General features: G+C 40.1%; 4 protein-coding genes across 5 annotated transcripts in view; 1 reads left to right on the top strand and 3 right to left on the bottom strand.

Annotated features, from left to right (window-relative positions):
• The window catches only part of fmnl1a (formin-like 1a), a 30,336-nt gene extending 28,185 nt beyond the window's left edge, over positions 1 to 2,151 (bottom strand). Inside the window, exons 1-2 of one of the 2 annotated variants that reach the window (XM_083780687.1) lie at positions 2,092 to 2,151; positions 1,453 to 1,634 (exon numbers count right to left, since the gene is read on the bottom strand). In XM_083780687.1, the coding sequence (XP_083636813.1) occupies positions 1,453 to 1,632 (180 nt within the window). In that variant the 5' untranslated portion in view covers positions 1,633 to 1,634; positions 2,092 to 2,151. The other variant, XM_083780686.1, reaches the window with a different exon arrangement.
• A 757-nt stretch (positions 2,152 to 2,908) lies between these two features.
• mlx (MAX dimerization protein MLX) lies at positions 2,909 to 7,843 on the top strand. Its single transcript, XM_083780843.1, has 8 exons — positions 2,909 to 2,988; positions 3,656 to 3,692; positions 3,940 to 4,032; positions 4,294 to 4,403; positions 5,309 to 5,411; positions 5,921 to 6,020; positions 6,309 to 6,510; positions 6,855 to 7,843. The coding sequence occupies exons 1-8, from the start codon at positions 2,953 to 2,955 to the stop codon at positions 6,909 to 6,911; spliced, it is 738 nt and encodes a 245-aa protein (XP_083636969.1). The 5' UTR covers positions 2,909 to 2,952; the 3' UTR covers positions 6,912 to 7,843.
• Positions 7,844 to 9,199: 1,356 nt separating this feature from the next.
• On the bottom strand, positions 9,200 to 11,351 carry psmc3ip (PSMC3 interacting protein). Its single transcript, XM_083780844.1, has 8 exons — positions 11,012 to 11,351; positions 10,556 to 10,656; positions 10,380 to 10,469; positions 10,179 to 10,290; positions 9,802 to 9,947; positions 9,621 to 9,674; positions 9,463 to 9,522; positions 9,200 to 9,339 (listed from the first exon to the last, which is right to left on the bottom strand). The coding sequence occupies exons 1-8, from the start codon at positions 11,031 to 11,033 to the stop codon at positions 9,283 to 9,285; spliced, it is 642 nt and encodes a 213-aa protein (XP_083636970.1). The 5' UTR covers positions 11,034 to 11,351; the 3' UTR covers positions 9,200 to 9,282.
• Positions 11,352 to 11,845: 494 nt separating this feature from the next.
• On the bottom strand, positions 11,846 to 21,187 carry retreg3 (reticulophagy regulator family member 3). Its single transcript, XM_083780198.1, has 9 exons — positions 20,578 to 21,187; positions 17,785 to 17,891; positions 16,488 to 16,518; positions 16,269 to 16,395; positions 16,034 to 16,118; positions 15,383 to 15,520; positions 15,105 to 15,184; positions 14,656 to 14,788; positions 11,846 to 14,544 (listed from the first exon to the last, which is right to left on the bottom strand). Exons 1-9 carry the CDS (start codon positions 20,826 to 20,828, stop codon positions 14,015 to 14,017), a joined length of 1,482 nt encoding a protein of 493 aa, XP_083636324.1. The 5' UTR covers positions 20,829 to 21,187; the 3' UTR covers positions 11,846 to 14,014.
• Between the last annotated feature and the right edge of the window lie 337 nt (positions 21,188 to 21,524).

Genomic DNA, 21,524 nt, shown 5'->3' with positions numbered 1-21,524 from the left:
TGAGCTTATAGGTTGTATTTTTGTGTGCGCAAATCTTTGAATATAGCCTATATTCTTTCAGAGAGAACGTTTTTAACTCAAATCTTTGCTTCTGGAGGGTCCCTGGAACAACATATTTTGAGATGGCGGCCAAATACATATAATTCTAGGGGTCCTTGACAGGAAATAGTTTGAGAACCACTGACATAGAAACATAGGTTTTTCAGAAAACTGTCATAATTTAGAAGATATTTGTAGATTCTGGTGTCAGGTCTAAATGGGCTAAGGTTTACCTGCTATGATCCTAGATTACTGAGGCACTAAACTGTCTCTCTGCATTTGATTATTATTGTTTACTATGACCGGTAGGCCTAAGTAGCTCTTGATAAAGAGCGTTTGCTAAATGCCTAAATTCCTGTACTTTCCATTAGATACTTTAGAAGAAGGTGTTTAATTTAGCCTAACTATGTATGTAACATTCATTTTCATTCTTCTATAAAAAAAAAGGAGGATCTAGCTTTGCTAGAATGATCTAAAACGTTAAATTACTTAATTATAAAACGAGACTATTTCAGCAATTTGATTTTATCAACATGTAATTCAAATGTTTTAAACTGACCGGTCAAAAAAGAAGCATGCGTGTCATTATTGTAAAGCTGTGTAAATCTGTGTTTTCCATGCAACATTTTGAAACGGTTGACATAATGTTGAAACATGTCTCTTCCGGTCTCATGTCACTCATTCTCATCAAATGTGTTGCTTAACTTCCTCTTAACAACACTTCTATCCTCCCCAGATAAAAGAGAAGGGAAATACTTATAAGCAGTGTACTACAGTAAAATAATAATATAAAGTATATTTATTTGACTATATTCATTTAAAGATCTGCCACTATACTCAATAAAAGCATTGGTGGATTTAAGTAACATTTTCTTAAGTAGCACTGTACTTTAGTACAATTTTTTAGGTATTTGACCTTTACTTGAGTATTTCCAATTCCAAATACTACTTCTATCTCAGAGGCAAATATTGTACTTTTACTCCACTACATTTAATTTAAACTTTAGTTACTAGTTACTTTGTTGATGTTGAATATGTGAATATTATCACAAAACATAGGCTGCATTAACCACTTCAGCCCTATATACATTTGGGCCATTTAACAATAGCCGATCTACAAGCTCACAATGTGTCGCGACACGCTATGAGATGCATTGTGAGATGGTAGATCTGCTATTTTCGAAGGACACATACATTTGAAATCTTTAAATGGGACAGTCTGCATAATGAGTACTTTCACCTTTGGTACTTTATTGTAGGCCACATGTTGATGCCAATACTTTTACTTCCAGACGTTTACTTGTAACAGTATTTCTATAATGCAGTATTGTTATTCATACTTTTACATAAGTAAAACATTTGAGTAGCCTAGTAGTTTTTCCACCATACATAGACTGTCAGCCAGTGACTCACCAGCACCACGTTGAATCTTTCCACCAGCTCCTGCTCAGGGGGAATGGGCAGTTTGGGCTGCTTCTTCTGGAAGGCCGGTGGTGTGGGGTCAGAACTCACAGAGTTCCTGGACTCCCGGTGGCTCTGCCGGTGGCCCTGAGTCACCGCCTGCTGCTCAGAGCCCCCCGCCACATTGCCCATCACTAATCTCCAAAAGTACATCAGGACAGGAAAGATAGCAAACACCTTCCTCAGAGAGAAACGAAAAACACTTGTATTCCACAACAAAGTGAGCCGCCTTGGCTTCAACTCAAACCAAAACACAAAAACTGTCTGTTCAGTCCCCAAAAGCCTTCAGAACTTAAGCCTCAGACTAACTTCCTAGCAGGTCCTTTTGGACTGTCTGTCAGTGAGAGAAAACATCAAGTCACCAGTCTACTGCACCTGTCTTAGTCCTGTGGTGTAGCTGGGCAACTGAGAAAACACATTTTGTTTGATGCTCATGCCTGTCCACTCTTCAAACTGTCCTTACTGTCTCTTTCCTTCTACAAGTATAGGCTCACTTATAAGAAGAACAGTAGTAGGCCTAGATCCAGTTTGGGCCCAACTATAGGGCACAGTGAAATGCCCTCCCCGTAGCTTACAGTTACACACTCTTACCTTAGCTCTATATCTTTAGTTCAGAGATCTGCACAGAGGGTGTGGGAGGAAGGAGAGGAGTTTGACACTGACAGAAAAACCACAGCCGCACAAAAGCAGAACTTTAACTTCCTGTGTGAAACAGCCAGAAGAAGGGGGTGCAGGGCTGGATGAAAACACGGTAGGCACAACAAGAGAATGGAAATACAAATAGGCCTACCTACAACAAATGATGCCATTCTATGATTGGAAAGCCATGAGAATGGCCTGATTAAGAAAAAACATTCCCTCACACTTTCATGAGTGCTGTCACTGCTGTGCAGCTTACATCGAAAGTTAATTTGCACAAGCCTAACATCAGCAGCACCATGCACGGAGTCGAATACATTCATCATGTCAAGTCCTTCATTGATGAGAATTGTTTGTAACAGGATTGATTGTGTGCAGGTGAGGTGGTCCACTGGAGCATTGTCCAATAGCGCCATCCTGCGTTTGAAGCCACACGCTGCATGCAGTAAAGAGCAAAGAAACTGAAAGCATTATAAAGCAAGTATCTGAATCCTTATTAGACACCACAGCCTGGATGGATGTCGCATCAGCGGAATTTACCTGACAGCTGACGAAAAGCCAAATAACGTAGCTTTTATTAACTTATTCATTAAAATAATAATTAATACGAATAAAATAAGAAAAAGCATTGAAAACATACAAAAGAAAATCATAACTCAAGTGTCACCACGGGCAATGGGATGGGATTTAGACAAACCAATGTGTTTTCGGCGTTGGCAGTTGCTTGACAACCACCCAGCCAATCACAGAACAGTCACCCCTCCGGGCTATGGGACACAGACTCTCCCATAATAACAAGTAAGTTGGTCAAAGATGACTGATCCAACGTTGCCAGAGGACCATTGGAAAGTAAGTAACTTCAATGTAAATCATCTCAATTAAATTGCTTTTCGCGTGTGATTAGTTATAAAAAACGAATAAGGACAAACATTGATGTTTAGCATATCACTGGCGCTGTGGTCGCAGAAGTTTAGCGTTGTTAGCTTGCCTTGGCAGCTAACTTGCTAACAGCTAACGTAGTAATAGTGGAGTAGTAAGTTACTTATTAGTTAATTGGAGTAAAGTACGAATGTCATGTTACAAATTATCTCTGTCTGTTCTGCTCTTTGTCCATCAGTTGTAGTTGTCCTTTATGTTGATTGCTGACTGCCTGGTCATAAATAGGACACAGTCAGCCTACACTACACTTAATGTAACTATTATAACTGTGGTCGGTGTCCTAGATTAGACAATGGACCGAGGCTGGGTTCCTGGAAGCAGTAATACACTACTAGGTGCTTCTCTTTATGCCCTCCCCGACCACCAATTACCCAAATCGGGACGATTCTCAGCAGGACTCAGAGTGACCACCTATCAAGACGCTGGGCTATTATTATAGCAAATATAGCCCCTTTTGTTACACTACTTTTGGGTAGCTCATTTTAACTTGTGATGCCTCCCCGCCTCATCTCTCTCTCTTTTGGATCTCCTTATATTTCATATTTCACTGCCTGCCTTGGTGATGATGGCTCAACAGGCTGATGGTGCTTTCAGTGACAACGGCTTTGACCACAGTGAGTATTGCAGCATCGTTCTTGCTGACAGATTGAAAATGGTATTAACAGTAGATTGGGTACAGTTCAAGGAAAGTAAAGTGCTGAGAGGATAAAACCAGAAAAACCACTAAGACTGGTTTACATAAGGGTCCTCCTTTTTCAATTCATCAGAACACAGAAATATACACTTTATGCAAAAAATGGTCGTTCCATGTTGTTTTATATCATGTGAGAATTGCTTTGACGACTCTTGTTATCCTGTTAGGTTTCTTTGCCGAGACTGCCAGAAAGGGTGCTCCAGGTGTCTCCAGGGCTAACAGCATCGGATCCACAAGTGCCTCGTCGGTTCCAAACACTGGTAATGTTTGTCGATTTCACTGATGGTGCTGCAGTCTGCTGTGACCAACATTTATTACAGAGTAACATTTACATAGCGTTTAGAATAATATATCTTAATGCATAGATTGGTTTTTATTCTCACCCTTTTCTATCCAAGTCTTTAAATTCAAAGTTAAGTGCGTTTTGCGTGAGTGTGCTTTTTGTTATCAAACTGTCATTACTCATGTGTGTTGCCAGTCACGGTCTAATATCTGTCTGTAACTGTATTTTCTGGTTATAGATGATGAAGACAGTGACTACAGGCATGAGACATCATACAAGGACTCTTATAAAGACAGACGGCGACAAGCACACACACAGGCTGAGCAGAAACGCAGGGACGCTATCAAGGTAAGTAGATGGCAGGCCATTGACGCTATTGTATTAAAACCCATTTAGACCCGAGGACGATTATACAAATGTCTTCTAAATCATGACAGTTTTCTGAAAAACCCATGTTTCTATCTCAGTGGTTCTCAAAATGTAATTGGCCGTCGACCCCCATCTGAAAATATGTTATATCCAGGGACCCCCTCCAGGAGCAAAGATTTGAGTTGAAAACGTTCGCGCTGAAAGAATATATATTCAAAGATTTGCGCCACATTTTAAATGTGTTAAATTTGAAAAGTAGCAGACCTACAAGCTTGTTGTAGATCTGCTATTTTGCAATAGCTAAAGTATAACATAATGCTTAAAACACCAAGTGGGGTTCCCGCCCAGAATGGGTTAGATAAGATCTTTATTTGTCACTGTATGAGACATACAACAAAACTTTGTTTAGTGCATCCATTCCATACAAACAAACAGTAGTATCAACAAAGAAGAAACACTGATGGAGCAACACGATGTCATAAACTGCTAGTCCGTCATAGTCAAGTCGAGTCATCTCCATCTAGTAATTTTTGATGCACCGTTAAAAATAATAAAATACAAAAATAAAAGGATAAATAAGAAGTGACCACAGCGAATCATATAATATATATATTGCGCTTGCATCATAAATAGAGAGAACAAAGTTCATGTGCAGCTTCAATGTTCAAATCCCAAATCAAATAAGGGGGGACCACGGGGGTGCGTGCGTGTGAATCGAGTAGTGTTTTCACAGCCTTTGGGGGAAAAGCTGTTACTCAGCCTGTTGTATTACTCGTATCACAAAGACGGATCAATATGGAATTCAACTTTTTTTTTTTGCATTTTTTATTCTTCGATTTAGTCTTTAGTCTGTACTAATCAAGGATTGTTTATCGTCACTCTAGAAAGGCTATGATGACCTCCAGTCCATCGTGCCCACCTGCCAACAGCAGTCTGACTTTGCTGTTGGAACGCAGAAGATCAGCAAGGCTACTATACTTCAGAAAAGTAAGAGCAATAACTATAGTGCTCTCTCTACATGCATTGTGCTCCATAGCTATTTCTACAGTAACACTTGATGCAAGTAATAGTTAAATTGTACATGATTAACCAGTTAAAACATAACATTTACAATTTAAAAATAATAATAATATATATATATACCTAAATGTTTTGAACTTTGCCTAAAATGATATTCTTGGTTAAAATGGAACTTTCAGCCTTTTCTCACACATATATCGGTCGTCATGAAAGCTGCTGCTGTTGCCATCATCAGATCAGAGATTTCAAACCTTTTATGATTCATGCCACAACTGTGGATAATATTTGATCATCAGCAGGTAGATTTTCGAGCTATTCACAGCCCGCCTTTGAGACAGATTGAGTAGCTAGAAATGGTTCTAAATGGTCCTTTAATCACTCAGCTGCTGTTCTACCAAGCGTTTTAATGCTCGTCTAAGTCTAAGTCAATAAATCCCTGACTAGTGCATTTTGGAAATTTTTGGTGTTTCTCACAGCCATCGACTACATCCAGTTCCTTCACAAAGAGAAGAAGAAACAAGAGGAGGAAGTGTCCATGCTGAGGAAGGAAGTGATGGCTCTGAAAATCATGAAAACGTAAGATGATAGCTGTTTTCAGGTAAAATGTACTACTGTACATTCATATAAATAGAAATAATTTGGATTATTTGGAACAGCTGGATTCTGGACTCTGTCAGGTGGAGGAGAAAATGGGATTTAAATCCCTATTTTGGTACAATGTGACAATGTCTGAGGAGCCGAACAAAAATAAATGTTACACTTACACTTAGAAAGATAAAGACCACCTTGAACCTTGATGATCCAATTACTACTAAACTGTAAAATTGGTGAAAAAAGAACAATGCCAATGTCCTTTTTGTATAGGAACTATGAGCACATAGTGAAGGCCCACCAGAACAACCCTCAGCAGGGAGAGGAGCAAGTGTCGGACCAGGTCAAGTTCAGCATCTTTCAGAGCATCATGGACTCTCTGTTCCAGTCCTTCAGCAACTCTGTGTCAATGAACAGCTTCCAAGAACTTTCTGCCTGTGTCTTCAGTTGGATTGAGGAGCACTGCAAACCCCAGGTAAGGAACACGCTGATGTAGCGCTCAGACCAAACACATTGGCTTGTGAGAACTGAGAAACATTAGTTGATTAGTTCCTGCTGTTAGATATGTTGAGAGACAAGTCCCATGACTGTATTAGGTATAAGTTTGAATATTCATGCCAGTCGATATAACAAGATTAATGTTTTTGTTTATGAAAACCGGTAGATGGGGAAAAATGCAATACTGTTATCATAGGCTATGATGGTGAAAGGTGTAATTTAGATTCATGGCGATAACATTCTTTCTGTTGTTTTGGTCTGTCATGCACATCCCTGACCCTACTACAGTATGTAACCTGTGACCCCTCTTTTCTTTCCTAGACACTGAGAGAGTTTGTGGTTGGAGTGTTAAGGCAGCTCAATGGCCAGCTGTACTGATCCTCTACTACCACTGGACTGACCACTCTCCCCAGAGATGGACCGTGGGCCCACTCTGGTCTTGGGGTGTTGTAAAAACTCGTGTTTGCCAGTTTGGTCACCCATTAGGCCAGTCTGCACTGCAGTATTTACAATGTCCTCATGTGTTGTGTAGGCTGCAATTTGATTATCTCTATGCAAAGCATGCAATGTGACTGCAGTATACCAATCGTAACTGTTAACGTGGGCAAGAGATACCACATTGTCGTAAATGGTAAAATATATCTTTTCTCCAAAGCGCGTTACATAGTGCATTACATTCACACACACATTCATACACCGATGGCAGAGGAAACCATGCAAGGCACCAACCTGCACATCGGGAGGAATTAGGGGTTCAAAGTCTTACTCAAGGACACTAACTTTGGCATAACTACAAGATTTGCATAGATAAAATACAGTTGTAGTCTGCAGTAGACCTCTGAATAAAGTGGAACCTATAGCCATTGTAATAGTTTCATGGCAAAGAATCTCCTCTTTACACAGTATGAAAGCCAATAGTTTAAACATTTGCTTCAAAAATGTTGACTGGCTGCTTTCAAATAGATAATTCTAGTATTGTATAAATTGTACAGGAGAATTCCATATTAATCTTAAAAATAGAGTAGATAGGACTGTGAGGGGGTGTCTGAGAATGTTTTGACGACTGACTGTTGTAATTGTTCAGTGAAGAGTTGTTTTCTTTACTTTTTTGCATTGTTTGAATGAAGACTTCAATATGAGCTGTCAGCAATCATAGCGTTAGGTACTGTCTGTCACCGTTTTGTGTTTGTACTTGAAATGGTCTTTTTCTAGTTAATTGTCTGGTATGAGTTCTTGCCCTTTTTTTTAAATCAAATCATGAAATCAATGTTTCTTTTCCATGTGATAAATGAGGGCTTGTTTTATCACTGTTTCGTTTCATTTTCATGATTAGGGAGGGGCTCAAAAACATTTCAACATGAATGTGCAAACCGATCAGATCTCAGATAATTTAAGTTTGAAGCTTTCAACTATTATCAAGGCACCACAGCTGCAACATTGTTGCATCGTCTGTACATGGTCTGAATTTATAATAAACCACAGATGTGGTTTTCAGAATGCCTGTAGCTTCTAAAAGGTTTGTTTCTAACAAATGTATTATGGTCTGCTTGAGTAATTGATGCTGTGCACTAGGATGCTGTCAGTATTTTTTTTTAATCATTTTTCCAGGATACTTTACATACTGAAATAATTTACATCTATTCATGCTGTAAATGTTATGTTTACCAAATGTAAACAACTGAATGAAAAAGGGAATGGCTACAAGATGCTGGACAGGAGTATAAGAGCAGAACAATGGTCTCAGTTCTCCATCAGTGTAACCAATGTGCCTGTGACACATTTATTTTTGTAGACGATGGGAGAACATTGTTTCTACACACGAGGGCTGATCAACAAATGTTAAGTCATCGTTCCCAAACTTTCCCATGCCAAGAACCCCCAATAGCATCTTGCTGTGGCCCCCTATTGCGAAATGGCTTGTAAAATAAAAATGGCCTGTAGCTCGTAGATCTATTTTAGAATGTTGTAAATGTTAACAATGACATGCCCAAAATAGGTATGCTAGGTTGGAAGTGTTACTGTTTATAATGGAACAATAAACCTCATCGTATTTTCCCTCACCTTTCCAGTTGCTCCCACTCACTATGCATTTGTCCCAATGTGCCTGCCCAGGCAGATGACCAGGCCTTCAGTTCAGTGCCAGACTTACCTTTTTTGATCAGATTGTGTACATGATTAGGAGCAATATTCTGTTCTCCGTTCTGTTTATATGTAACATTTTGACGACTCTAAATCAAATAAGCTTAAATGAGTGCATGATTGTTTTGCAATTGGTACCAAAACAAATGTCTACATGCTATAAATTATTGGCAAGCCACAAGCATATGTGTAAACATAAAGAATCAAACTGTCAAATGTATTTATGTCAAAATAAATAGATAGATTATATTCTCAATTAAGCTCAGGAAATCAATGTTGCAAATATCAGGATCTATTGATTTCATGTTTGAAAAGGGAATTTATATATCAATATTTCTGGGATTTTGAGATGAGCATCTCAGTGGAGTGCTGGTTTGATTAAATCAGGTCTGTTAATGTTGTGCTGTGTGCAGATTACAGGCAGCTATTTTTTTATTGTAAAGAAATACTGCATAATTCAATGTTTTATCAATCTGTATTTTATTGGAAATGTTCCTTCAAAAATAAAACAAATCTTAGATATATAAATACAATTATTTACTCTGGTTTGTAGTTTTCACCAGCATTGCAGTGAACCACATCGGTTGGCAAGGTGACTGAATGTGTTCCCTCAAACACTTGGTACCGCTACCTTACAGTCCTCATCAGTCTCCACACCAACTTCTTCCTATAAAAAGGGAGAGCAAGTAATTTAAAAAAGATAACCATGATTTCACATTACTCTGTTGCACTGCATATTGTCAGTGCCATTAACAGATCTAGTATAGTGTATGTCTGTATGATGACTCACCAGGAACTCCTTCTTGCTCTTAGGATATCCCTCCAAAATTGAATCCATCATGTCTGATGCCTGAGAGAAACACAGAACAAAAGCAATGTAGGAATCCATGCGTATTTTTGAGTAGTCATTTAAAGATCCATGTTTCATTAAATTAAAAGTAATATTACCAATCTCTTCCTCTTTTTCCATTCCTTCAAATAAACAGTCTGCTCTTTGTAAACCTAAACAAACACAATTAGCAAAGATTACATTTTATATTTAGGTAAATTGTAATAATAAAAAAGACCATCCTTTGCTGGATTTCTAACAATGTGAATTTCAACTTGACAAAAAACAATCATTCCTCACCCTGTCTCGCTCTTGCGGTGAGACATGATTTGTGGCTGACTTTATCTTCTCTGTGCGTAACCTGTATCCAGAACACTCTGTCTTCAGCTCTTGGATCTCTGTCATAATTTCCTCTGTAGTCAGGGCACTGTTAAGCTCTTTCAGCTCTGTAGGCATACAATTCATCACATTACAATTAAAATACAGATCCCAAAATGCAGTAAAACAAATTGATAAAAAATATATAATACATGCTAAATATAATTATTATACATACCGATACATACAACATACTGATTGATTATTGATCGTGATGATTATTGGCACTGTGTAATGTAATGATAGCCATAAGGAACATGTCTAAAGCAAACACTGCATTTACTGAAAGTGTATCCCACCTGCATCCAGCTGTTTACAGCTTTGGGTAAGGGCCTGAACTTGTTCATTGAGGTCTGAGATCTGTTTGTCCATTGCTTTTAGGTCGCCATCATTAACCTCCTCGAACTGAGCCTAAGGGAAGAATACATTATAGTCAGGCAGGGGCTTGAACTAAAGAAAATGGTTGTGCCAATCATCCAACTATAAATTCACACACTAACCTGATCAGCAAAATAAATCTTTTGCTTCCCATATATTTTCTCTTTGATCTTCCCCTGTAGAGCCAATTGTTCCATTGCTTTGGTCACTGCCTGGTAACGTGAATAACCAATGAGGAACTTAGCATAATTATTGTACTGTGCTGTACTGTAAACAATATCAATGTTATAAATCTTACCGTTTTCCCCAATCCATGTTGTTTTTGTAAATTACAAAAGACATCTTGGGCACTGTATGGGCGATTCTTTTCATTCAGATAAGAAAGAATGAGTGCCACACCTGTGAATGAATGTGTTCAGAAGTGGGAACTGATAACTTCACTTAACTTCACTAAATTTGTGTGACCATGGGCCATGGCATGAGGGATCTAAACAAAATTAGACGATCAGTTAAAAAGAGATGCCAAAATTCGCTCGGTTGACTACGCTAGCGCCGTGAAGCATTTTGGCCTAGCCCTGGTCCAAACGCTTACAGCGAGCCTCTCTCTAGAGGCTCGCTGTAAGCCTTGGACCAGGGCTAATTCTGGCCCTGCCTGTGATAGCTTAGCAATAGCAGCTGTTGTTTTATACTACAGCACAAACGCGGCAGACGACACTATAGTCACGACCAAAACAGAAATGTAAAGTGGACTGACCTCCGCTGTCTTTCTTGGACATTTTCTTCGTCTCCTTTCACAACAACCTGTCTTTGGAGTTTGGAGAAGAGTCGTGCTCGCGCGAAATATACGTCACAGAACAAAACATTCAGGGTAGCCACTCAGCGCTGTTCTTACGCAGAGGGTTAGACAGGAGACTCACCCCTGCGCGTTTATACGCATGGCAATGTTGGAACTTGGAGATCATGAATGATGAACTCAAATATCAGCTAAATAAATTATGTTATGTATAGTTGTATACTGAAACTGCCCCTAATCCATCTCAGTATTGTCACACAATGATTGCACTGAAAACATTGATGATCAACAATGTTAATCATGTAAACATTTCTACTTTGTTACGTATCCAGAGACGTCACGTCAGGCTCTTATAACTGTCAAGGGTGCTAAACCTGAACATGACCCCCTGCAGCAGCGGAAAAAGAAATGTATTTTTTTCTCCGTTGGGTACTTTATTTAGTTTTCTAATATCAGAGACAGTGGTACGATTTCACAACAAATGATTCATAATGTATCCATGTTTGTTTGTGATTGTGACTTCTGTTGCTAATATAATTATGTTCATTCTCACAGAATGTAATTAATTTTGATGGCTCATTACCAAATTCATTTGTGGGCAGTCCATAATTATGTATAGGCTTGTTGTTTATACACATAATATTTAATAGTCCAAAACATGAATTGATATACAGCCTAGTCTGAGACTACTAGGCTGTATATCAATTCATGTTTTGGTCAAATTGTTATTTTAATTGAAAGCCCATCTACGATGTAATCGTTACTATATAATAAAAAGGGCACATCTGCACAAACTATTAATTCCAAACATTCTATTTAATAAGATGTCCACATCAAAACATATCAAAAACAATTACAGCGAAGGAAGAAATACACTACTGTGCACATTGTCTGGATATATATATTGAGGAAATGATTCTATGTAGAGATGGTGGACATCATCAGAACTGGAGTAGCCAAATCATATACAAACGTTTTAACCACATCAACCCTATATAATTAATTGACTGGGATCCCCAAGGTCTCTATACAATCCCTTCTTTTCCGCCCTACACCAAATCTCTTCCCATAAATAGCCAATTTGCCGCAGAATAGGGATGCTAGGGTTGAATATGTGGTTAAAAACCAAACAACTTATTTTTTAAAGGCGACCTCCTTGAATTCCTGGAACTCCTTGGTTCCAGCAGTTCTATCTTCCATCTCCCACAGCTTTTCTTTACAAAATGAAAATGTAATTGAGCAATTAGCCATTTCTATCAAAAAAAAAAGGAAGGGAAAAAAAAGGGAAGTCAACATTACCATGTCATGTGATTGTTTGATACAGCTATTTCAGTACCACAGCTGTGGCTCATTTGAGTTTGAATGTCCGCGTGCCAGTCCCATTTTCTTTTCCTTTTTTTAATAATACTTACAGCACCAACATCTTCTTTTAATTAAATAAACTATATAAAGCAGGTCAGGCCCTATCATTTATATTCTCGCTCCGGTTAAGTTTGAATATGGTTGCATTTTGTCGCACATCTTTCCTTAAACAGCACAGGTTTATGAAAGAAGTAATATTGAGCTCTATGATCAACGCGGTTGGATCATGTCAATTTGTTGAAATTAAAAAGGGGAACCAAAATGGGTTGATGTTGCGGGGGGGGGGGGGGGGGGGGGGATTGAACATACATGGCATAGAACAAAACTGGAGGGACAGATGCAAGGGAGCATCATAACATCTATATATATCATATATCTTTATGGTTTAAAAACATTACAAGTTTCTCTGAGATCTGTATCATAAGATAGTCACATTTACTCTTTAGGAAGGAGAACATAAAAGCAATACATTGCGTAAACATGTCTTCTTAGGATAATCAGATGATAACAATAGGAAGTAAGATAAATTGAACCTTATCGACGCAATAACTTTTGTCCAAACTGCAAACCCATGCTTCAGCAAAAACTATTCACATCTACACACAAGCCTTTTGAATTTGTTCTGAAAAGATGTGAATTTAAATGTCCCCAAATGGTCCACAGCCAAATGTCACTTGAAAGGTTATTTAAAAAAACAAAAAGCACATTTCAATAATAATGAATATTTTTGTAAACATCAAAAAAAGACATTGGGGGGATGCTGAACATAGTTGATTATTCCTAACAAATAAGCAAATGTTCCAAAATGGTAAGACCAATGAGATATTGCTCAAATCTTTCGCTGGAGGTTGTGTTAAGTTGTAACAATTTAACGTGAACCAACAGGAATGTAGTATTTGGTCCCATGTTAAATAGCCCTGTATGTTTCTGGATACTGTATCGTTCTCTTCCTTGTGATCAGTGAAGAATCTTTATTACTCAGAGGTGAATATAACTCAATAACGCTGGTTCGTTTAAATATTTTAAGTTTTTCTTACCTTTTTTTGTAGCGGTTGTAATGCTCAGCCTAAAACAAATAAAAGTTTTACTAGATAATGGTGAATTAATTTAAAAGCATAGGAGGAAGATTTAAAATAAAATGTACTTCACAGTGATATCAACTGAAAACAATCAGGATGCATGGCTGCTGGAACCAAACAACATCTCACACACGCACACACAGACGCACTCACGCAAAGACAAACACACTTGCACACCAACCTCACAGAAACCAAATTCCAATACCCAAAATCTCGGCCACTCGCTCAGTCCCACTCGATCACCCCAGCATGGCGGTGTAATAGTAAAACTGGTTACCTGCCTAGGTTGAACTCTGCTGATAAACAAACTGCAACGATTTACATTCGGACACTGACATTGTCCGTCATTTCTACAGCCAAAGTACGGATCTCCAGACTCTTTGGGTCCCACTTGAAGTTGATGTTGGTGCTGTTGATGGCCGTCATGTTGTCACATATCTTCAAAGAGTGTGAGTGAGCGAGTGGCTGAGATATTTAGGTATTGGAATTGGGCTAAAGACACACGCATACAAACCAGGACACCTCACTGTGGTTTCCCCAACAAGTTGGACAAGAACCCCTGGCCCTCCCCCCGCCTGCTGTTACCCCCTGCTAAGGGATCCATCTGGTTCAGTTCAGACTGATCCAGCATTTCAAAGTCCTCTCCGTCCAAGTCTGTGTCGAGCTCGGAGCTGGACTGCTTGCGGTAGCTTCGTTGTTGGGTCCCCTGCGGGGGCCTCTCTCTCTCCCTACGTTGGGGTCGCGGCTGCAACGCCCCGGCCAGCGCCGCTTGGATCATGTTGCTGGCGATGACTCCTGCTAGTTCACCTGCGAAGTCAGAGGCGGGCGGCAGGCCGCTGAGGGACAGCTCTGCGTCCAGGTCGTCCTGGTCCGAGTCCAGGTGATCCACGTCCAGCCCACGGGGACCACCTGCCCGCCCAGACATGCCCAGGCTGGGCAGCCCAATGCTGGTGTCATCGTCATCGTCCATCAAAGTGGCATCTGGGTTTATAGAGGGGAAGTCTGGAAGATCCTGTGCAAAGGACTCCTCAGGGTCACTGTGCCTGTCCAGATCTGATGATGGGGAAACAGAGCAGACATACTGTAAGACAAGATAATATTTACTGAAAGCGTCACTGACTAAATTAAAGGCCACCTCTACATCTCCAGTGACTGGGCGCTCACCTTCAGAACCCTCTGTGAGAGGTGTCTGGCCACGGGACAGGTTGAAGGTGCAATTTTCAGTGTAAGACACCTCCGCATCAGAGTGCTCAGAATCAGTCAGCGAAAGTTCCTTTGCCACAACATCGTCATCAAACTAGAAAAAGATGAGATCGATAAGTTTTCAATATATTTCATTATGCAGTCTCACAGATGTTAGGACATACTGCACTTTTCAATATGACTTGTAGTGATATTATGCAGAACATAAACGCAAAAAAAAACGTTTGTACAGATGAACAAGGATTAAAGATATTCACATTTGTTTTTTATTACCTATTAATAGTAGCGATCTTTAAGTTTAGAAGTCTAGTGTGTTCTATTTTACATGGACCACACTAATGTAAACAGCTAATGTAAAGCGCAGAACATTTCTATTTCAAACAGCATTTGAAATAGAACATATAAATTACTGTGGGGCAGAAAGCAGCCAGCTCCTCCTCGCTGTCACTTGCTTCACCCGAGGCTGCACCGTGGATAGGCTTACGCAGGACTGTAGAGTAAACAGACGTATGCAGAGTCAGACCAAAGTTCATAGATATTACTGTACTGCTCTGAATCTCTGACATTAAGGTGCACAACCGAAATAGCCTACTGCTCATATGACATATAACATAAATATATATATAGCTTGGAAATGTGTGTTTGGAGTTGACAAATGATGCTTGTAAAACAGTGGTGTACTACTTACACTGATTATCCATAGGCTTTGACATCATGAATCCGCGAACGCTGAAGTCCAGCCGCTGCAGGACTGGCTCCAGCTTCACACACACATGCTGCAAAACTCGATGATAGGCCGCTAATGGCGCCAAGAGAACCGCCAACACTGGTAGGGAGAGAGAGGGGAGAAGAATAGACAGGATAACTCCCTCTTTAGTTTGTGCATAAGGGATGCAATACACAATGCATGATATACTATAATGCGAACAAAAACTGTCCAATTGCTACTCTCCTTTGCCCATTTACACAAACCTATTCTAGGTATTATATCCTTTCAAAACACGTGAATATTAACTGACACATAGACACGGTTAACATGCACAGACTACATTGGATTGTTTGTGACATCAGTGTGCACTAGACGGCCTTCAAAGACTCTCTCCGGTCTACACTAGTGTTAGAGGTTAGGAGATTAGCCCTTTCTCGGCTTGACCTCCTTAACCAGCTAGGTAGCTTCCCCCTTCGTGGCATTAATCACCACACAGACTAGGCTCTGCTCGCTGCTAAGGCTCCCCAGATCTGGTTTCACTTCCCATGCATTTTTAACACTGGCAACCAGGCTGTATGTTCCCTGCCAATTACGCCCTCTGAATGGGCTGGGGTTTACAACCGGACTCACCAGCAGAGTAGGACAGCACCAATCCAGGAATATAGCGTCCAATCATGGCCAGAGAGGTGAGGACTCCACAGCTCATGAGGCAAAACTGACACCACGAAGCACAAGCACGCACGACAAAGTCAGCAAGTGTCACTTAAACCATTACATTGTTAAAGTTAATGTTGCTACTTTGCGCCAGGTAAAATAAACACCATCGTTGTGTGTGACGGCTCTAGGTAGTTTGGGTTCTCTTTACCTTGCCTGGATTAAGTCCTTTGTACTGCGCCATACTGGACATGAGGGCTGTTCCAGTAACCCAGGTATCAGCAATGTGGTGGCACAGTTCAGGCACACTCAGAACCCCAGGCTGCACCAGGCCCCAACTAGACAGACAGAACATGTTACTAATCATCATAATCATCTCTCAGCTGCTGCTGGTTACAGTACATACTATACCATAGTCACAGGAACATACCCTTCATTTTCTGATTCGTCCAGTTTTTTGACTGTGGAACGAGAGAGAATATCCATATTATTATAAAACCACAAACAAAGTGTACAATACACATCTTTTACCAATGTTTTCATTTTCATGTAGCATATATTTAGTGGATATCTGTTCTGTACATGATCATACTGTAGTTATCAGTAAAGATTTATGGGGCTATGAATATTTAAGAGGAGCATCAATTGTGTCTGGTACTGTATAATGAATAGCACTTGGAATGTCCAGACAGAGTTTAGGGCTTTCACAGCAGAATTCATCTTAAAGCAATTACATTTCACACAAAGGAAAGGAGAGTGGAATAAAGGTCTCTGCACACTGCTGTGTTTTGCAGATTTTTAGCTGCACTTTTCCACCGTTTTTCCAAAAAACCCGTCCACCGAGTCTGCAAGGACCTTAACCCAGGAATTTAGGCATGACGTTGAAATAAAAAAAATGTCTTCCTGACAATTTTCTGAAATACCTATGTTTCTGTATCAGTGGTGCTCAATATTTCCTGTCAAGGACCCCAAAGATTATATGTAATTAGCCTCCGGCCCACATCTCAAAATATGTTATTCCAGGCACCCCCCCCAGAGGCAAAGATTTGAGTAAAAAATGTTCACTCTGAAAGAATATATATTCCAAATTCCAAATTTGCGCCACATTTTCACGATTAAAACAAAATAGCAAGCTCGTATCGCGGCACTCAGTGCCGCGCTATGAGCTTGTAGATCTGATCGTTTTAAACCGCTAAAGTATAACATAATCATGCTTAAAACACTAAAAGGGGTTCCCGCCCAGAATGGGTTAGGCCTAAATAAAAAGTATTCTGAAAGAATATATATTCAAAGATCTGTGCCACATTTTCACGATTTTTCAAAAATAGCAGACCTACAAGCTCGTAGCTCTATGAGCTTGTAGATCTTCTATTTTTCAATAGCTAAAGTATAACATAATGCTTACTTGCTTAGTTAAAACACCAAAAGGGGTTCCCGCCCAAAATGGGTTAAGAGCCATGAACTTTTTCAGATTAATTAGAGATATGGTATAATTAAAGAGGGCCATTGGACTCTGCAGGGAAGGTAAGGAGTGGACACAGACAGAATCAGAGCAGAGCCCCTAAAGTCTTTGTTGCACTTGCACAACAATGTCACTGAATGAAAATAACTGATTTATAAGCAACGTTTCGCTTACAAATCGGTTATATTCGTGAGTGACACTGTTGAAGTAGATTTAGACTTAAGAATACAGATGAACTACAAAGAGAGATCCCCCAGATAGATACCTCTGATTTGAGGCCAGATCTTATTCTTCCAGGTATCCACACAGACAACAAATAACAGTCCAGAGGCCACCAGGAAGAGCAGGCGAAACGAGGTCAAAGCAAAGAACCTACGACACAAAGAGAGAATACAAATGTGAGCACGAGGTGTGTGCTGCCAAAGCATAGTAACCGTTTTAGACAGTACAATGTTCAGCTAGAGACTAAAAGTTGACAATGGATGATGATTCGAGGGTAAAGTGAAATTGAATTAGGGCTGCAACTGCAACTGTTGGTTATTTTCTTAGCATTGTTCTATTGATTACCATTTCTATTAATCGAATAGCACATTTAATATAAATTGTTTATTTTTTCAATAAATGAATCAATGAATCGATCTTTAAGCCTGATTTTATAACTTGTACTACAATGTTGCACAACAGTCAGTGTCACTTCTAGTGCCAATAACGTAATCAATCAATAACATGGACCCATGTCGTACCGTAGAACATCTAACGTAACCCGCGTCGCCGGGTAGATGTTCAAGGCAGGGATCGAGTCATGGTCATTGCTGTTTATGTGGTCGGCTGAGTCACTGGGATGTCTCGTGATGTTATTCAGAACCTATTTAGCTTAAGCTCAGGTTTATTCCTTAATTAAATTAAAATGAATAGTGATCCAGAGTCTGCAGACAATGTTTTGACCATATACTGTACATTTGCACAGTCATTGTTCCACAAACTGTTGCCCTTCAACTTGCACAGCTATGAGCACTGTACTTTAGCACTGCAGCAAATATACATTACAAGACTTGGGCTGCCCCTGTTACAGTACACCACTTCAAAGGTAGCTAGTCAGTAATCCAATGTTATACAATGTCTTTACAAATTATTTAAGTATTTATCAACTTATATTCATCCCCAATCACTAAGAAATAGGGATAATATAAATGAACCAATAGCATGTGATAACCTTAGGCTTAGTGAAGTGAACCCATGTGATAATTGTTTTTAGGGAAAGCAAAGCAAACCTACTGCAATTTGATATATTATTAAGCATAATAAGCTTTCCTGTTTCCTCCTAAGAGATTGTCAACACACCATCCAGTCTTTAAACATACTCTGTTGCACGCACAGCCTTGTCACACCGACACTAGTTGATCTAAGTGCACAACGCGTTGTGAGCTTGTAGATCGGGAACATTTGAAGATCAGGAAGCGGCTCAGAGATCACAGGAGGAGTGGTTTGTTCTTTGGTTTCTAGCTCTGGGAGAAAGTTATTCACATTCACTGGCTGGAGTGCTTTACGTATTAGGAGGAAGGAATAACATATGCCCTGTGAGACTCATCAGACTCTATGGAACCACTGTACCCTCTGTAAGAACACACGTCACGGTTCATTTAACCACCACAACAGAGTAACATGATTCAGTCATCTCACCAGAATTATAAAAAGATCAATCAAATAACTAGTGGTAAAGCAAGATAGGAAGCAAACCCTAATAAAAGGAAAACTTTTGTAGTGTGTATGTAATTGTTGATGTGTTTACGTTTATTGTTATGTTTGTTGACACGTTTGATGTATTGTTTTGTCTATGTGTTGCGCCCGCGGACACCCTCGAAAACGAGATGATGCATCTCAAAGGGCTTATCCTTTTAAATAAAATGTATATATATATATATATATATATATATATATATATATATATATATACACTTAAGTAAGACAATAAGACAATATCCTATTGGATGATTTGGATCTCCCAGTTGTTTAATCAAGGCCACAAGTTCTGTTGATTGATGGGAAGGCTGAGATACGGTAGCCATCATTCCTTACCCTTCCTCATAATAATGCATATGATTTTCTATTCCCTGTCATTCCATGCATTTTCTTTGGGATACTGTATCAATCCTGGGCTGAAACTAATGTTCACCGACGCACAAGTAACCGGGAGGGAGGGAGGGAGGGGGGGGGGGGGGGGGGGGGGAGAGAGAGAGAGAGAGAGAGAGAGAGAGAGAGAGAGAGAGAGAGAGAGAGAGAGAGAGAGAGAGAGAGAGAGAGAGAGAGAGAGAGAGAGAGAGAGAGAGAGAGAAACACACACACACACACACACACACACACACACACACACACACACACACACACACACAGTAGAGTGCCTAATATGCCCAGTGGTCTAATCAAATAAAGGGTGGATTCCTGAACTGGAAGAGCAGGCCTCCCTGTCCCTCCAGGCTGCAGGTCAAGTGATTTATGTCACAGGGCAACATTAAACTACTTTATTCTTTACTTACTTACTGTATACGACAACTGTGTTCAGCATTTTTAGAGACCCAATGGGAAGCTAAGGCACATAAACACAGCATGCCATGATATCATTACAATGTAATAATTATTAATATTGTTGTCAATTTGTGGTCTCAATGACAAACTCAGCTGGTGTTTGCTCATTTGTGTTTTGATCGTTAAGCCACATGTCAGACACGCATTTAGGTTATGGGTGCTGTGTACACCCCTCTGGTCTGGGCCCTAGATATAGAGGATACTTTATGTCACTCCATAAATAGCCACTCTAGCGAGAGCCATCTGGCTTGTCTTGAATTGACAGGTGACATGCTTTATTGTGCTCAAGCATCGCATTATAACGGCCAAGCGCATTCATTGTCCATCTAGTGTTGCCTATATACAACCTAGATTCAACAACAGTAGACGCAGTCAAATCCTCACAGTGTTAGTGTTATAGTGAATCTATTTGTACATTCTTCTGTGTTTACTGTGCAAAAAACAAAAACAAACAGATAAAGACAGCATCACTCACCAGAACACAACGTTGACCGCCATGTACGTTAGAACACACTGGACGGGTCTCTCCCACACCAGCACAGACTGCAGGTAGGTGAGTAGCCGCTCGTAGGGACCCAGCCTCGCCTGGAGGGCGACTTTGACAGCCCGCACCTGGCCGTCTCTCTCGCTGGAGCCGGGGCGAGTCCTCAGGCCGACGCTACTAGTACTAGAGCCCTGCTGCTGCTTGCTGGCTGCGTTTTCCTCCATCTTCTTGGCGTGCAGCATATTGATTCAAGGAGTGTGCTGCAAATAGACCGTTAGTCACTCACCGAACAGGTACAGCTCGCTATGACACCACGGACTCAGGACGGTTGCTAGCTAACGTTAGCTTAGCAACCTAAGCTAACGTTAGCAACCGTGTGCAAACGCCGGGCCAGCCTAGGCTAGTAGCAGCAGCTAAACCGTCAGACACGCTACTCGGTGTCAGACCATCACAGGGAAGGACAAGGAAAGAGACGCAACAACAACATCTGACCCTGACTTGTTGTTATATCATGGCTATTCTTCTGACATTTTGGCAGAAAGAATAACGTCGTAGCCTATCTTTGATGTCTTCTTCACAAATATGGCGTCACCTGTTTTTGTTTTACTCGAACACGGTAGGCTAGGCTGGAAGCACGTGACTTCACGGGAGGGGATCTCGCTCGTCCAATCAGAGTCCACGTCAGTGCGGCGCTCGTGCTTCCTGCGCAGCGGCGCGCTCCTGTGATGGAGACGTTCCAGAGAACCTCGATTATGAAATTATATTTAATAAATTAATATGTAATAAAAATTTAATAATGTAATAATAATACATATGATGTACAAAAATAGTAGTATTCTAGTATTAATTACAGACCGAACACACATATAGGTAGGGATATTGTTATATTCCAAATGTAAAATAAATATTAAAGGGTAATTAAAAAATAACACACATGC

This window comes from Protomyctophum parallelum (genome assembly GCF_964188405.1).
Source record: "Protomyctophum parallelum genome assembly, chromosome: 13".
Taxonomy (NCBI): domain Eukaryota; kingdom Metazoa; phylum Chordata; class Actinopteri; order Myctophiformes; family Myctophidae; genus Protomyctophum; species Protomyctophum parallelum.
Note: the sequence above shows the minus strand (reverse complement) of the source record. Positions and strands in the feature narration are given on the sequence as shown.

Bases quoted from the DNA above. Each gene is read 5' to 3' on its own strand.
- mlx (XM_083780843.1), top strand. From the start codon at position 2,953: ATGACTGATCCAACGTTGCCAGAGGACCATTGGAAA. The intron at 4,033-4,293 runs GTAATGTTTGTC...TTCTGGTTATAG, and splicing joins CTCGTCGGTTCCAAACACTG to ATGATGAAGACAGTGACTAC. The intron at 6,511-6,854 runs GTAAGGAACACG...TTTCTTTCCTAG, and splicing joins AGGAGCACTGCAAACCCCAG to ACACTGAGAGAGTTTGTGGT.
- psmc3ip (XM_083780844.1), bottom strand. From the start codon at position 11,033: ATGTCCAAGAAAGACAGCGGAG. The intron at 10,291-10,379 runs GTTAGTGTGTGA...TTCTTCCCTTAG, and splicing joins AGATTTATTTTGCTGATCAG to GCTCAGTTCGAGGAGGTTAA. The intron at 9,948-10,178 runs GTGGGATACACT...GTATGCCTACAG, and splicing joins CTGTAAACAGCTGGATGCAG to AGCTGAAAGAGCTTAACAGT.
- retreg3 (XM_083780198.1), bottom strand. From the start codon at position 20,828: ATGCTGCACGCCAAGAAGATGGAGGAAAACGCAGCCAGCAAGCAGCAG. The intron at 16,119-16,268 runs GTAAAGAGAACC...TCGTGGTGTCAG, and splicing joins AAGGACTTAATCCAGGCAAG to TTTTGCCTCATGAGCTGTGG. The intron at 15,521-16,033 runs GTGAGTCCGGTT...TCTCCCTACCAG, and splicing joins GGTGCTGTCCTACTCTGCTG to TGTTGGCGGTTCTCTTGGCG.